This window comes from Nicotiana tomentosiformis, chromosome 12, assembly GCF_000390325.3.
Source record: "Nicotiana tomentosiformis chromosome 12, ASM39032v3, whole genome shotgun sequence".
In the NCBI taxonomy this organism is placed as follows: Eukaryota; Viridiplantae; Streptophyta; class Magnoliopsida; order Solanales; family Solanaceae; genus Nicotiana; species Nicotiana tomentosiformis.
The window spans coordinates 117,707,863-117,725,640 of NC_090823.1; the positions used below are offsets into that span (position 1 = coordinate 117,707,863).

Consider the following 17,778-nt stretch of genomic DNA (forward strand, 5'->3'; position numbering starts at 1 on the left):
TGAGTTGGTACCTTGTAGGGTCCCTAGGTATCAACATGAATGAGTTGAAAATTGAACTTGTGTTGATATTGCTTGAATGAAAAGACAATTTTGCCTGCCTAGCTTGAGAACATATATCACAAGGATAATTAAATTTGGTCAGAGAAGGAAACTAAAAACTGGATATATTTTGCATACTAGATAGAGGCATATGCCCCAACCTTTTGTGCCATAGGCTGATATTAGAATGGACTTTAGCTGTTCAAGAAACTAAATGAGAGACAAAGTCTTTCCTAAAGTTATTACAAGCCGGATAAGACTGAAAAACTGATGGACTTGCATAAGCTGGTCCAGGACTTAGAGAAGCTGGATTAAGTAGATATAGTCCTTCCTTCATTTTAACAATTACCACTAGCCTCTTCAGTGAATGGCCCTGCAAGAATGTACCAAAAGATGAAAAAAGTAAGGTACATGTGAGTTGTTGAGTGAGTTTGTGAACTGGAATTAGGTTAAATCTGAAATCTGGAACATATAACACATTGTGTAGGGTTAAATCTTGCAGAACATGCACACTACCAACTTGACTAACCTTAACTTTATATGAATTTGGGAGATTAACATACAAAGATTTGGTTAGAGATTTCACATTGAATAAAATGGAATACTCAAAAGTCATATGTTCTGAAGCCCCTGAATCTATTATCCAAGAGGTAGAATCCATGTAAGGGAATCAAGAAAGACAATATAGGTTAGGAGCAATGATTGTTTTACCAGCACAGTTGGCACTAGCATTTGCATTAGAAATCTGCTCACCCTTTTGGCCAACCTTCACCTGCTGAAGAAGCTGGTAGAGCTGACTTAGCTGCTCTTGAGTGATGACCTTTCATGATATATTTCCTTCCATTATGTTGATTGTGTTTTCTTTATTCATTATTGCTGCATTGCTGTGAGGACCTCCTTGATACCTTTCGGATTTGGTAAACTTGAAAGTGGAGGAAAACCCAATGATTCTATAATATTTGTCAATGGAATGTCCAAGTTTCTTGCAATAGTTGTACATTAGGTTATGCTTCTTTCCTTAAAGAGTTGCTTTGAACTTTCCTTCTGTATTAGCATATTTCTGAAAAGTGGGTAGCTGATTTTGTACCAGGAAAGCAGTCTAGACTGGATGTTGTGCAACATGAATTTTCCTTTGTTTCTCATCTTGAATGAGAAGAGAATATGCTTGATTGACACTAGGAAGGGGAGTAATCATCAGAATGTTGCTCCTCACAGCTGAGTAGGTATCATTAAGCCCCATGAGAAATTGAATGAGCCTACCATCTTGAAGGGATTTCAAGGTTCTGGACTTTCCTCCACAGTCACATTCACAGGTGCAGTGTTCACAAGTATTCAAGGTATCTAACTCATCCCAAATCCTTTTTACCTTTGTATAATATCCTGCCACATCAGAGGTTCCTTGCACTAGATCATTTAACTCCTTTTATAACTGGTAAAGTTGAGCACCATTGCATTGTCCAAATCTAATCTCAAGCTATTTCCAAATTTCATTGGCAGTTTTAGAATAAAGGACACTTTCAGCTATGTCCTTAGACAGAAAGTTCAAGAGCCATGATATAACTATATCATTGCAACGATTCCACTGTTTGAAGTCAGTGGAAGAAGAATCAAGTTCAGAATAAATTTCATCGATAAAACCAAGCTTGTTCTTGGCAGATAGTGCAATAACGATGGCTCTATGCCATCCTCCATATCCCTTTCCATCAGAGAGTGAGTTGACAAAAATCATGCCTGGTGAATCAGATGGATAAAGATAATAGGGGTAAGAGGAATCGATAACCACAACAGCTGGTTGAGTGGCTGTGTGAACAGCAGAAACATTGGAGGAGTTATCAGCAGAATTTGTTGCCATTTGAAATGGAGAAAGAAAAGGCAGATAACTGGAAAAAAAATGTAGACTAAAATTTCAGATAGCTACTGCTCTGATACCATGTAGGAGTATAGAAAAATTATTTTTTCATTGATGATAATCTTCTGTACAATGTGTATATTTATACAAGTATTTGAAAGACAATAGAGGACAACTAAAACTATATTTAATTAGAAGTGCTTAATTCCTATATTTTTGCCCATAATTATATGTATTTGCCCATAACTCTTTGTAGTTTACATTTGGATAAGATAGTTCTGGAAGGTTTGAGTGCCTTGTAGCTGTATCCAATATGCTACATGAAGTGGACCGGATTTTGGGCTGCAGTAATGGGCCCAGTTCTTTATTTGTATTGGGTTGCTAACTTTGGCCCAAATGGGTAATATATCCGATAGACCCATATATGGTCTTCTAGGTCATTTGACACATTGCTTGGCCCTTTCTCTTTCTTCGTCTTCAATTTGTATCGCCTATTTTTTGCCCAAAGGTTTCTGGTCCAACAAATATATGGGCAATATAAGCTAATAAGTTCCCGACCTTATCTCATTTTTTTAAATATAAAATTTACCATTTTAAACCATAATAGTTAATTCTTAGTCCTATAAGTATTCTCATTTCATTTATAGCCTTTTTGGCCAATTTTTTTTCTTTTAAAAAAGTGCTTTGTTTCCAAATTTGAAGTGTTTGGCCAAACTTTTAGGAAAAAAAAATGGTTGCTGAGGATAAATAGAAAAAATGTAGTAGCTTATTTCAAGAAGTACTTTTTTGACAAGTACTTTTAAAAAAAATATTACTTTTTTAAAGCTTGCCAAATACTAATTACTATTTAGAAGTATTTTTTAAATTAATTAGCCAAACATAAAATGCTTATCCGCAAAAATACTCTCGAAAAAAACACTTGAAAAAAAAGACATTCATTTTTCCGGTAAAATCTAATGAGGTAAGAATTAGTTTGGTATAATGAGGGTGTTGGATAAATTATTTGATTGATTTGCTTATTTAGATAGTGACATTGATTCTTATCAACTTTGAATTGCAGCTCAACTGAAGCAAAATCAACAACTACAAGGAGTCAAATTTTCCACCTTCATCATCGATGGCGTCAGTAGGAGGAAGTGCGACGGCGCCTCCACCTCCGCTGCCGCCTAAGGAATCTTTAGTCCGGCGCTACAAGTTCCTTTGGCCTATGATCTTGGCTGTCAATTTGTCTGTTGGAGGTTCCTATCTGACTCCCTTGCTTTCTTCTACTTTACTAAAACTGTATATACATGTCTGTATTCAATCTCCGACCTTTGATCTTTGCTTGAATATATGGTTGTGTGCTCTTTGACTTTCAACTAGCACGCAGTTTTGTGAATTTTTGTTGTAAGCAGGATAGATCCTTAATGTTAGGTCAATTGGTGCATAGGGCTATTGTATGTACCAATTACCATTTTGTGATGGTGCGAATTTAGTGCGTGTGTGTGTGTAAAATTGCTCATCTATATACTCGTTTCAAGCTGAGGGTAGTGGGTTCTTCCAAATACTACATCTGCTTCCCTAAATGCTATGTCCCCTATGTGATATGATACAAGGAATACAACTCCTCTCGTCCTTGAATTTACTCATTGCTTCCCTGGTATTAATTGTCTGAATTGGTAAATATTCTTCCCAGTTTTAGTTTTAGTTTTGTTTTAGCTGATAAAGTTCTCTTCCTTTTTTCATTTGAATGTTCTGTGATTGTTTCAGCTTTAAGTGAAAGCTTAAATGGGGTCCTTGTGGTATTGACAATGTTATGACGTGGAAATTCTACTGCATTTTAGGTTGTTTGTGGTGGACATAGTATTGCCTTCTCTAAAATTTGATTGCTGTCGGATAGAGGCCTAAAATAAATACTCTAATAGAATTGACATTTATATAAACTAGTGGGTCTACTCTTTAGTTTTCACTCCTCCAGTGTACCATTTGCTCCCCGTAAATACACATTGTACTGAAATGAGAAACTCAGAGCTTTCGCTTGATAAATTTTCTAATCGAAGCCACATTGTACTTTAGAAAGACGAAAAGAATGAGAAATCTTGTATACACTTTTATTTGGTGGTTCACTTGGTGATTGTGTTCAAGTTGTAAATGTAGAGAACTAGATAACTTTCTATTTGGATTTTATCTAGTGACTTATAGTCCTTGTGCACTATATGCTTAGGTCTATATTTCCGGTATCTACACTGGTTCAGTTCCGACATCAAGAAATCATAGTATATCTAACTTATACTCCGAGGGATGGACATTCTTTATTCTGTATTGCGCTTTGCTGCAAGTAGATTCTCTTTGTCTTTCACTATATTTCTTTAGGAAAAATTTGTGCTGTAGGATATGACTCTGACGGAGAAGTAGCAAACACTTTATATGTGTAATGAGCATATTCACTTTTTAAGAAGTGAATCTTTTTGTTTGGTTACAACAAGTCAGAACATTGGGCTTTGTTACTTCTCATATCTTAGTTCAATGTCGCATGTTATCTTCTGGAAAGATGTGTGACTATGATGATAAGTTAACCTGTACTCTTTTGTCACTCGTGCATTCTTTACATCCTTTGGAGCTGTGCTGCGGTGTCTTTCCAATTCTAATTCGATAACTCACCTTGCTTTTACATTCACGGTACATTAACGTACGCGTTTTTGTAATTTGTGTAGCTTATCTTTTCTTGAGGACCAAAAAGAAAGATGTGGGAACTGAGGCAGGAGAAGTGGTTGATAGTCCTAGTAATTCAGTTTCATCAGCAGCTGCTATTACTGCAGCACCTTCTGTGCAGCCTGCTATTGTTCATGAACCAATTTCAGGAGAACAACAGCGTGAAATATTTAAGTGGATATTGGAAGAAAAGAGAAAACTTAAGCCAAAAGATCCGGAGGAGAAAAGGCGCATTGATGATGAGAAAGCCATTCTCAAGCAGTTTATTCGAGCCAAGTCCATTCCAAGTTTGTAAAGACAGACCCTTCACGTCTTTGATACTAGTAGCGTTTGATTGACAAATATTATAATGTTTTGAGGTTGGATTTCCCCTTTTTCTTTTTTACTGCAAAGATGGCGTTGAATCAATTTGCTTGGACTATAAGTCCGACATAGGATATATCTGAATGGCTTTTGTAAGAAAACTGTAAATAGAGGTGCTTTTCTTCTTTATATTAATACGAATGCACAAGTGTGAGTAAGTTTTAATCTCATAATCATTTTTACTCTCTCTTGTATTGTTCCATTCGTTGAATGTTGCTCCACTAATTAGAGGTGGACATGGTGAAACATAAGATAGTAGTCAACTTTCTTTTGACATGTGAAGCTTGTTCTAAACCATCGAAACAATACGGTGCTATAATATTACTCCCTCCGTTTCAATTTATGTGAATCTGTTTGACTGAGCACGGAGTTTAAGAAAAAATGAAGACTTTTGGAATTTGTGGTCCTAAACAAGTCAAAAAGGGGCCAGAGTATTTGTGTGGTTATAAAAACTTCCCATTAAGGGTACAATTGTAAGTTTAAGCTAAATTATTACCAAATTTAGAAAGACGACATTCTTTTTGGAACGGACCAAAAAGGAAATAGGTTCACATAAACTAAAACAGAGAGAGTATGTCTCTGAAGTAAAACTGAAGTGGAAATGGCTTTAAAGCACCAAATATTTGAGCTAGCTTAGACTAGTATCAATAGTCTTCTCTGGATCCAATTTACTTATGCAGTATAATGCTATTAGTTGAGCCACAGCCTGTTCTCTTCCGCTATGGTTTGATTCGCTCTTGGTGCTTTTAGGACATGCTCGGTTGGGGAAAAATTGACCTACACTCAGTGTTTGTACTAATTTAATAAATATATAATTTGTGTATTTTAAATAAACTTTAATCTTCCCATGCAAGGGTCGGGAGAAGGGCCCCACTCTAAGAGGTGATGTAGAAGGCTACCCTAACGCAAGCACAATTCCACTTGTATCTTCTTAAAAGAAAGTAAACTTTTACTATAAGTTCCTGAGTGTAACTTTTTATATTGAATGGTGCTAAGAAAACAATAGTAAGAATTTTAGCACAGGGAACTAAGTGATACATTTAGGACCAGCAAGAAGGTGGGTGGCCTGAGATAATATTTAGCAATTAGGGCGCGAGAATATTTTTTGGTAAGCTTGGCGTTTGTACAAATGTAAGTATGTTGTCTCTAAACAATCACAGACGAGTGAGGATTGCTCTACTGGTAGAACCACCGCTCCACTTTTGACCATAAGGTTTGGTTCGAGCCACAAAAGGAAGAAAAAACAATGACCACTGTTGATCCTAGTGAAGGAGCCTATGGTGGACTAAGCGGAACTGCAAACATTAGTGAGAATCCAATGCCTCAAAAACCTAACGTTTCGTTGAGAAGTAAGACAGGTCTCAATGCAAAACTTACACTAATATGCCTCACTTCTATACAGTGGCTTGATCTGCTGCTAAAGCAGCAAATATACGTTTGTTAACAAGAGTCAGTACCAAGCATTTATAGATGGCCTGAAAATGCAGTCCTATGATTATCCCTATCCCAAATAATGGAAGGGCTCCTTTTGTCAAATGATAGCTTTGGACTTAATCCCTCCAATCCATCATTTAGTATGGAGCCACTGTACCTTTGATACTGTATGTGGTGATCAGACAAAATCCTTCCACTTTGGCTTCCCACATCATACCTAGGTGTAGTAGACAATTGACCAGATTCCATAATCAGGTCACCTTCAAGAATTCTAAGTACCTGACACAAAAACAAACAATACATGAGAATCCAGACATAGTTGACTCACATTTTGCTGCAGGTAAAAGGTCAATACAAAATTATAAGTAGCAATTAACTTACCTGAGACATGCGAGGCCTAGCCTGAGGATCTCGTCGTATGCACAAAGATGCAGCATGCAACATGCAACACACCTTGTGCTCTGAGTAGCTGTTTCCTAGTCGGGGATCTATTAGCCCATCGATTGCACATTCTTCCAACAAGGGACGTGCCTGAAGATAAATGAATGACAAAATCACTGATTTTTTTAAGAGAAAAAGAGACGAGGGACCAGCATAGCCGTACTATTCCTCAAGCCAGAACTGAAAGATGCATATTAAGATGTTGAAGTATTACCCATTCTGTGAGACATTGCTGGCCCTTAGGCCTGGTAATATCCACTGCTTTTCGACCAGTTACAAGTTCTATGAGCACCACTCCAAGTGAGTAAACATCAGCTTTTTCAGTAATCTGGCCACTTTGAGTATACTCGGGAGCCAAGTACCTAAATACAGAAAATAAGCTTAATGTTTCTGCAATTGCATATTTGAAGTAAAATACAAAAAATATTTCAAGGCCTAACCCAAACGTTCCGAGTACTCTTGTTTCAACACCTGTATCACCATCCGGTTGCCATCTAGCTAAACCAAAGTCTCCCACCTAGAAAGCAAACAAAGGTGAAGCAAGATTAATACAGTTCAAGTGCTGCTTCGATAAAGGGTAGACATCTAAAGCATTGTACTGCAAGAAAAGCAACTCATTTTTAAGCTTCAAAAGCAATCAAGCGTCAATATTTACAAAAACAAGTGAAAACAAAATTGATATATCGACAAGAGGTTGACAAGAAAAGGATGCAAGTGAGAATACTCTAGTAGTCAAAAGTCAAGGAGATAGCTTTCAAAATTTTATTGCCTACTACTTGTCCATTTTATCCACTCATTTCATTTTGTCTCACCAAAGAGGTCCATAATACATCTGCTTGTTAGAGTTCTAAAACCGCACGAATTAAAGGGCAGCTCGGTGTACTAAGCTCATGCTATGCGCGGGGTCGGAGAAGGGTCGGACTACAAGGATCTATTATAAGCAGCCTTACCCTGCATTTCTGCAAGAGGCTGTTCCACGGCTCGTATCCGTGACTTCCTGGATTGAGTTTAAGAAATTGTTATAGGACCTTTGATGCTAACAAAGTTGATTTCATCTCAAAAGGTGTTGCTTCTTTCGTTGTTTTTGTCTTCCAATCAGTCGCGTGAAAAACAATGGAGAAGCTCTAGGAATATGTTTGTTTGTTATAGTCCATCTATATCAGTTGAGCTTGGAGAGATTAGGATATATACTTGATGAGACCATCTATATCAAGGATACAACTAAAAGAAATGCTTCTGAGTAAGAGATTTTCCATACTAATGGTTCAAAGTCATGTGTGATGAGAATGTTGTTGGGTCTCATGTCCCGGTGGACAATGCATCCCACTCTGCACTCTTCATGAAGATATCGCAAACCACGTGCAGCTCCAACAGCAATCTTTTGACGTGCAGACCACTCCAAAGGGTCCCTATTATGTCCTGCAAATACCAGAAAGTGATGTTAAGTAATACATAAAGGCAAAAAGACCAATCCTTAAAGTGAAACGAACAAACCCTTAACAACCCCTTTTCTGAATCTTTTTGTGTCTATAAGTTCTCTTTGGTGAAAGTTCTACTTCTTATATCACCAAATAATAAGTACATGCTCTACATATCCAAACAGTACATCTTTGTTGACACTTTTAATTTGTTCTAATTTTTTTATCAACAGATCAACAAAGAAAATTTATAAGGAGAAAATATGACAGGTTTTCTTATATTAGTGCAAACACACATCTATATCACCATTTAGTAACCCTGTCAACCTAAAAGAAGTCCATTTATTGGCTGAAGCAAAATCAGTACATTCATCACAGTGTATAAGGACATAAAGAAACATGAGTACACATACCATATAGATGAGAATCTAAAGAACCATTGCATATATATTCATATACTAGCAATCTTCTCCTGTCCTCAATGCAGAATCCTATCAACATGACAACATTACGGTGCTGAGCACAGCTGAGCACTTCAACTTCCGAGCAAAATTCTTGATCTCCTTGAGAACTTGCCAATTTATGTTGCTTGACAGCAACAACTTGACCGTCTGGAAGGACTCCTCTGTGAACAGATCCATATCCTCCCTCGGCCAAGAAATTGGCTTGTGAAAATCCTCCTGTTGCAAGCTCCAGTTCAGTATAAGTGAACCACCTCGGAGGTTTCCCAAATACAGGTGCCTTGTGTTGGCATATTGAACACAAGGGAGGGGCGCCAAGAGGTGCACTTCTGGTTAATGGACTCGGTGATCCACTACCACCTTCTATATCAAGCTTAGTCAACTTCTCCAGCAATGACTTGGTTGTAGATATTTGAGACCTGTCAAAAGATCTAAGTGAGCTTCCCTGGAGTTGAGAGAGTTGACTATGTGAATCGACACTGTCCACTATCGACGATTGGAATCTTGAACTTGAAGAAGCTAGACTTTCACTCTCACTCTCTGAACTTGAATCATCTACATCTTGATCTTCCTTTAAGGCTAACAACTCTGCTTTGTGCAAATCTCTATTTACTTCAGTGATCAAGAATGGTGAAGTTCCAGGATCAGAACTTGAAACTGATGAAGTACCGGCTTCAGTAGCACTAAACATCTCTGGACTACTTGTTGGTGTGACTAGTGGACCTCTACAAGAATCCAATGAATTGTTTTTTTCTACTTCTTTTCCGCAAGATTGAGCTTGCTCTGAAGGTAATGAGCCTCCAACATCAGGTTCCTTTTTAGGTGAACCAACTAAATTTAGGCGGAGAACTTTTGGTTGAGATCGCTTCATTACTACGATATTGCACTGCAGCTCTTGCATACAGCATTTCTTCTCATGTTTGAGATGTCTGGAAAAGTTGAAACAAGAATCAGCAAATAGCTTAGAGAAGATAGAGAATAAAAAGAACATAAACAAGGAATCACACTCTTAAAACTTGTAAACTTACTTGTCCAAAACAACCCAATTAGCTTTAGTCCTCTTTGCCTCAGCAGCCACAGCTCCATGTGGTGAACCAGAAACAATTTTAATCTTCACGTTTATCTGGCGGACATGAAATGGACGAAAAAAACCAAGTTTTTAGTATGTCACTGTGAAAGTACCTCATAACAATCTGCACAAAAAAAGAATTTTGGCACTAACCTTAGTAGGATCATAGACATCTTGGAGCTGAAGGATCATCTGAGAGTAGGAATCTGTTAAGTCTAACGTTCGCTCAGTACTATTTCCAGAATTTGACTTCCTGTGACCATTGGCACAATCTCCAGCAAACCTGGGGAAACCCCACAGCTTTCTACCTAGAAAATGTTTGTGAAAACCACTAAAGATATGTACAACATCCAGTTACTAGATTCTTTTGTGGAAGCATAGGAACAAAAAGCACCAGGTGTTTACTTGACATGGCATATAATAATTCAATAAAGATGCTTAATGAAAGCCCTGTAGTAATGCAGAAATCCTCCTTTAAGGATTATATATCCTAATTTTGCTGCCTTTCCATTCTTACAGAAGCCAAGAGCAGCTTAGTTTAAAAACAGCTATAAGTAACAGAAATCGCTAGACGAGTCTTCAAGGAATTTGCAGTTCAGCCTCAGTAAGGAGACAAGAGAATGTCAATCAGACAAGAGCATAAAGATCAAAGCCCAAGATTTTTGTTCAGTTTCCGAGAAATCCGGATGTTCAATCAGGCAACACTTTTTTGTATCAAATCTAAAAGTATGTAAGAATCTTAATTGCTATGTTCTGTAGAAATTCCAGGATAACAACTGACATTGTGAGAAGAAGCCAAAAACATTCAAAATTTCCTGTGACAAAGTTATGAATGATGGTTTCTCGTTTACTTTATTTATCTGTAATTGACATATACTTTAATAATAGATGTTAGTACCTACATATACGAAGTTATGAATAATGGTTTCTCTTTTATTTTATTACCACCAAAGGTTGTGGTGTGGTAAGTACCCCTCGCTCCTTTAACTAGAGTCCCGAGAATAGAGTCGCATTTGGTAAGGAATGCTTTACCCCCAAAGTGGGACTTTTCACGCAAATCCGGATTAGTCGGGCCTCAAAGTGGATATCTAAGTACCGGGTGGGAAACCAAAAGAAAAGTAGATTTAGTACTTCACAATGAGACTGAAGGGAATGGAAATAAGTTAGAAAAATTACCAGAACTTTGTGAAGGTACAACCACAACAAGTGTAATGCAATCTCCAGGTTGAACAACATGAGTCAAAGCCCACAAAAGAGCAGTCTTAGGTATCTCTTTTGATGCCTTAACAGCCACCATAACTTTCTCAGCAACATTACAACTCTTATCCTCCTGCTTCTTTTCCTTTTTCTTCACTTCCCTAGTACTCATTGCCCCAGAACAGTTTCCAAACCTTTGCCTTTTAAACTTTCAAGAACAAAACTTTACATGCATTATTGCTGACATTTCAAGAAGAGACCCTCCAGAGACAACTGATAAGTCCCTTTTTAACAACTTAAGCCTAGGAATTTCTCAAGAAACTCAAGGTAAAAAGGAAAAAGATTGAACCTTTGTTCTATAAGTTTTATCCTTTTTTTCTGGTGAGAGAAGAGGTTGTGGTCAAGATTCTGAGACAAATTGAAGTACATAAAGAAGATCACTTTGTGAAATCTATGCAAAAAAAGAATTCCAAATTTAGCAGCAAAACAGCACCAATAATTCAGGAAAAAGACTTCTTTTTTTGGACATGTTCTACTGAATCCAAAAGACTTGACAGAAGCTGAAACTCAACTACTCAATCGTGGTCCAAATTTTATCATATGCTATAATATGAATGAACTGTTCTTGCACATGATTTCTGAAAAAAATGTACAATTCAAATGACAGTGAACTACAGCCAAAAGCTACTTCTTTTATATTAGGCTGCTTTCAAATAGCAGAGTCAAAATTTGTGCAAAAAAACTCAGGTGATAGCTGACCTTTTTCTTATGCCTTTTATCACAAAAATGGAATGCAAGGAAGTGAGTAATTCAGAATCCTATGGAGAAAAACATTAATTTAAGCAGTTTCCTCAGCTTCTTTTACTATTACAAAATGCAAGAATCCAAATGAAGCAACTACCTAATGTCTAAAGGACACAAGATTTCTGCTTAAATATATCGGAGCGGTTGTTTTAAAAATACAATATTATCATCAAACAGTTCAAAAAAAGGAGGGATGTGGTTGTTTAAAAAATACTAGCACCTCCGTGTTGGTTGAAAATGGGCCGGTCAGATCGGATACGAGCGGCTCCATGCAATGTAGTTTGACTTTGGACACGAAGTTTAAAAAAAAAGATTTGACATGTAATTAAAGAACTCATAGAATTTGTAATATTAAATACAAACTAGATTTTTTTATAACTATAATAACATATGTAAAATAAAAAATTTAAAGTTAAGAAGTCTTTATGTATAACCAGACCTTTTTATAATAATTGTCCTTTCTTTGACATGAATTTTCTTCCTATATTTTACTTCTCTTTAATAAATTTTTACGAATAACCTTACCTCAATTATTATAACGGTAGACTCCACTATAAAATGAGGTATTTTTACTTTTAGCCCGCGTGAGAAACTATTTACGTTATGTAATTGAAAAAGTGTATAAAATTTGTATAATTTTTATCTATAACATACATAACGTGTGTATATATATATATATATATATATACAAATGATATACAAAATATATACATTTCTTCACTTATAAAATTATCGCTCTATAACACCCTTATTCCAAATTTTATGTATATTTTATTATTTTTTACTAATATAATAAAAAAATAATTTATTAAATCTACACATATCTATCATTCTCATCTTCTTGTTTGCTCTACTTTCACGTCAAAGCATCTAAAAACGACATACTGAAAGAGAAAAACATACATTTATTTCAAAAACTTGTACGGTTGCCTGCTAAGACAGGGACCTCAGAGAGCAGAAGAAGGAAACAAGCATTAAACTAAAAAAGATTTCGAAACTTCAAATTTGAACAACCTCAACTACTCAATCTTAAAATGGACAGAGGTTGGTGCCTATTTCTGATGAAGGAATAATGGGGTTTACCAATATTGGTAAAAAGTACTCCTATTTGCTGCTACAGTCATTTATATAATTAAATTTTAAATTTTAAATTTTTTATTTTTTTCATGTCTGTACTTGGTTCAACATATTGTCATTGACTAATTATTTATGTATCTTAGTTTGACCGGATATAGAGTTTTAAAAAGTAAGAAAAATTATTAAATCTTGTATTTTAAACTAAAAATATATGCAATGTATCAAAATGTTTTTGAATCTTGTGATCTTAAATATGTCATGTGAAAAGTAGAGTTAAAGAGTTGTAAAATATAATTTTTTTTTTTAAACAGACTAAAAAAGAAAGTAAGATACATAAATTGATATAGTTAGACATGTCCTGCCATGTTCTCTCCTTATATAACTCATTATAATTATTCTTTTAATTATATGACATATTTCACAAAAAATCTTTATGTTTAGACGTAGAAAATTAATAATAAGAAATACAAAAAAATATTGAATCATTTCCTTTTATTCACATTGTAACGAAGTGTTTTGTATCATTCCTTTCTCATAAAATACATTTCAAGATTAGGGAGAGTATAGCGGGGTTTCTCAAGGCACGAAATTTAATATGTATATAGTCATGCATATCATGTTTGAATTAGGGGTGGGCATAAAATCCGAAAAATCGAATTTCGAACCAAACTGAATTAATTTGGTATTTCGGTTTCGGTTTTTTCGGTTTATTTCGGTACAAAAATTTCGGTATTTCGATAATTCGATTCGGTATACGGTATTGGGTTTTTGATATTTCGGTATTTCGGTATATCAAAATAGTTTAGTCCAAGCCCAACTTTGTTTTTAATTTTTAGCCCAATAACCTTAAGCCCACACCCCAAATTCCAAAGAGGAATCGACATGGGTGAGCACTTTTTAAAAATTATTTAAGAAAATAATAATATTCTTTATTTATTACATAAATGAAAGATTATTTTTATACTAATGGCATATTATAAAGATTAAGCAAATAATTAATGACCAGACAAGATGCATAAATCATGCGACATTCTCTGCCATCTTAAAGAACTTTTGACATACTTCCTTGATCCGGCAATATCCAACATTGAAATGCATCCTATGGTGTTTCATGCGTTCCATTATTCTATAGGATTTTGATGGTTTATGTTAGATATATTATACGTATATATCTATCACTATATGGAATATACCTGTTTATATATGTACATTATGTCATTTATATATGTTGTATATAATAGTACTATATTATACAAAGTGAAATTCATACAACTATATAACATAGTCCAAACATATAGTAATATTTATACGATAAATAACCACAAACTGAATTATAACATATAATATACTCCAGAATTTTTATATCAATATTTTGGCGGAATTCTTAATATATAATATTTATACCGATATTATTCTGTAAATATTTATTTCTAAGTATGTATGTATCTTATACCATTTATATAATTAAATATGCAATATACTATCATTATTCCATAAATATAAAATGAAATTATATCATTATTATACCTTTTATAATATTAAATGTTGCTAATTAAATATGTAATATACCAAAAACTTCGTTTGGTGGAAGTCATTCATGCGAGAAATTAGGAATAGATTGTGGAGAATTGGTTGATCCATGGCAGAAGAAATAAACAAGATATTTCAGTTGTTTGCTTCCTATTAGTTAATGGAGTGAGGGAGATAGTGAAAATTTAGTTTAAACCGAACCGTACCGAACCAAAATAAGAAATACCGAACCGTACCGAAATACTTTAGTACGGTATTTGGTATACACAATTGATAAACCGAATACCGAACCAAAATTCTTAAATACCAAACCAAAATACCGAATGTCCACCCCTAGTTTGAATGGTCGACTACTTCTTCACACTATTAATTATTCTCTTTTGTTTAAAATTATTATACCTAGATAGTTTCATTCGGTATGTGGGTGTCCAGCAGTCTAGGTATATATTAAAAGATGTATTAATCACATTTGTGTGATGACCTGATAGGTCATTTATAGTTTTACCCTTTATTTATATGTAGACCTCGAATAGCTCCGTTTAGCTTTTCTCAATTTTCGTGCGCAGTCCGTGTCCTTTTTTCGAAAAGTTTTTATGAGAAAATTGATAAAAATGTGAAATCGTGCCTTAAAAACTCATTTGAGTTGACTATGGTCAACGTTTTATGTAAACGGACCAGGATCAATATTTTGACGGTCCGGGTGGGTTCATATCGTGATTTATGACTTGGGCGTATGCCCATAATCGAATTCGGAAGTCCCTAACTTGATTTAATATAATTTGTTGAAAACTAGAAATTTAAAGGTTTAAAGAATTCCTAAGTTTGACTGTAAGTTGACTTTGTTGCTACCGCATCCGGATTTCGGTTCCACAACTTGGTATAGGTTCATTTTAGTATTTATGACTTGTTTGCAAAATTTGGTGCAAAACGGAGTTGATTTGAAGTGATTCGGACGTCCGGTTGTAAAGTTACATGTTCTTGAGTTTCTTTGAAAATATTATTCTTTTTGATGTCTGATTGATAGTTCTAGGTGTTATTTTGGTATTTTGATCATGCAAGTGTGTTCCTATGATGTTATTACACTTGTGTGCATGTTTGGTTTGGAACCCTGAAGGCTCGAGTGAGTTTCAGACGCGTTTCAGAGAGTTTGGTAGTTGCTGGTGAGACCTGGTGTGCAGGTCTCGCAAATGCGAGATCAGAGGTCGCAATTGCGACATATGGCCAAGTGTGAGACGATCGCAATTTCAAACATCTTAGTCGCAATTGCTAAGATGGCTTGGGGCAGCAGGGATCGCATTTGCGATTAGTTGATCGCTTTTGCGACCTGTCCGCGTTCGCATTTGCGAACATATCATCGCAAATGCGATGACAACAAAGATGTGGGGAGTTCGGATTTGTGGTTGCTTCTTCGCATTTGCGGGGTTCGCAAATGCGAACCCCAGGTTACATTTGCGATATCTGCGCCTTGACAAATAGCTGAGGGACGGGATTTTAGCCTCACTTTTCATATTTTGAAACCTTAAACACCCTAGGAGCGATTTTCTAAGAGAATTTTCTTCCCAAAAACTTTGTTAAGCAACTTTAATCTATTTCTTTTCAATTACCCATTACTTTTCAAGTATTTTCAATATTAAATCTAGGATTATCATGGTAGGAATTAGGGATTTGGGTAGAATTTAGAATTTTTGTAAAATTGAGATTTAGACCTCAAATTGAGGTCGGATTTCGAAATTAATTACATAACCGGGCTCGAGGCTGAATGGGTAATTGGATTTTGGTCCGAATCTCGGATTTTGGCCAAGCGATCCTATGGTTGACTTTTCTTGACTTTTTAGGAAAAGTGTAAAGATCTTAACTTTATGTATTGTAATTGATTTTTCTAGCATTGTTTGTTTGATATTAAGTTGATTTTGGTAAGCTTCGGTTGGTTCGGAGGCGAATTTTATAGGAAAGGCCCCAGTTGAGCTTTGATTTGCTTGTAGAGCGAGGTAAGTGTTGGGTCTAACCTTAATTTGAGGGAGTTAGGGACCCTTGAGCTATGTGCTATGTGAATTACATGTCTAGCAGCGTATATGCGACGTGACGAGTGTATATACGCCATCAAAATAGTTGTTTTCTTGCTTTTCCATATTTCATTAATTATCTCATTCCATGCCTTAAGTGTTACATGGATTAGTTGCTTTCTATGCCTTAACATGTTACTTATCACCTATTACTCTTCTATTGAAATACTTGTTTCTTCCATGATTAATTGTTACTTGCCTTACTTGTCTTACTTGTACAATTTAATTGTCATATTTTCGGCTTGTCTTGTTACTTTGTATTAATTGTAGCATTCATTGATTTGGTACGAGGTTCCTTTATGGCATTGCTTTTATATTCTTTAATCGTAGAGATTCTTGTGATTTGAGTTGTTGAGTTGATTACATTTATTGATTTACTTATGGATCGGGTTGCACGCTGGAACATGTGGAATAAGGGAGGATTGATTTTGATATGGTGGGATCGGATTGCACGCCACAACAGATTTTATACGTGATTTGATATGGTGAAATAAGAGAGGATTATGATATTGATTCTGATTATATGGTGGGATCGGGTTGCGCGTTGCAATGGGTTTTACATGTTATTCTTGATATTAATACGGTGAAATAATGGAGGATTGATATTGATATGGTGGGATCGGGTTGCGCGCTGCTACGGATTGTGTGTTTTGTATTCATTGTTGTATTATGTTAGCTTTCAGTGCTTTCATACGAGATTTCTGAGTACTGGTGTTTCTGGTTTTACCGATTTCGTTGATTGAGTTTATTTTCATAAGTTAACTGCCTTACTTTCTTGTGTTCCTTTCCTGTTATTATTATTATACTGCGTGTAGGTTATTATAAGTGACCCATCTTAACCTCGCCACTACTTCATCGAGGTTAGGCTCGGCACTTACATAGTACATGGGGTCAGTTGTACTCATACTACACTCTGCACTTCTTGTGTAGATTTTGGAGTCGGTCCTAGCGGCGGTCAGTAGATTGCTCAGATTGATTGCTCGACGGAGACTTGAGGTACACTTGATCGGCGTTTGCAGCCCTGAAGTCCCCTTCTACCTTATTCTAGCTATTTATTTCATTTCAGAAAGTTATACTTTCATTCAGACATTTATTTGTATTATTGTAGTCGCTCGTACACTTGTGACACTAGATCGGGAGTTGTATTTAGATATCGCTGTTGTTCTGATTTTCTCACTCTATTTCTAGTTTTTTTCCAGTTCTTGGTTATTAATTACTTTGAATTGTTAAAAATGGCTAGAAACTATTCTAACATTGCATTGCCTAGCAAGTAAAATATTAGGCTCCATCACGGTCCCGAGGGTGGGAATTTCGGGTCGTGACAAGTTGGTATCAGAGCACT

At 35.6% G+C, this 17,778-nt stretch overlaps 3 protein-coding genes across 3 annotated transcripts; 1 reads left to right on the forward strand and 2 right to left on the reverse strand.

Annotated features, from left to right (window-relative positions):
• Positions 1-1,138: 1,138 nt before the first annotated feature.
• Positions 1,139-1,891, reverse strand: LOC138903281 (uncharacterized). Its single transcript, XM_070191223.1, has 2 exons — positions 1,555-1,891; positions 1,139-1,419 (listed from the first exon to the last, which is right to left on the reverse strand). The coding sequence occupies exons 1-2, from the start codon at positions 1,889-1,891 to the stop codon at positions 1,139-1,141; spliced, it is 618 nt and encodes a 205-aa protein (XP_070047324.1).
• Positions 1,892-2,885: 994 nt separating this feature from the next.
• Positions 2,886-5,129, forward strand: LOC104094178 (uncharacterized). The gene is made up of 2 exons (XM_009600055.4): positions 2,886-3,126; positions 4,582-5,129. Exons 1-2 carry the CDS (start codon positions 3,006-3,008, stop codon positions 4,872-4,874), a joined length of 414 nt encoding a protein of 137 aa, XP_009598350.1. The 5' UTR covers positions 2,886-3,005; the 3' UTR covers positions 4,875-5,129.
• Positions 5,130-6,019: 890 nt separating this feature from the next.
• Positions 6,020-12,055, reverse strand: LOC104094179 (inactive protein kinase SELMODRAFT_444075-like). Its single transcript, XM_009600056.4, has 9 exons — positions 10,942-12,055; positions 9,919-10,073; positions 9,725-9,819; positions 8,649-9,625; positions 8,076-8,236; positions 7,258-7,334; positions 7,032-7,179; positions 6,758-6,907; positions 6,020-6,655 (listed from the first exon to the last, which is right to left on the reverse strand). The coding sequence occupies exons 1-9, from the start codon at positions 11,132-11,134 to the stop codon at positions 6,407-6,409; spliced, it is 2,205 nt and encodes a 734-aa protein (XP_009598351.1). The 5' UTR covers positions 11,135-12,055; the 3' UTR covers positions 6,020-6,406.
• Between the last annotated feature and the right edge of the window lie 5,723 nt (positions 12,056-17,778).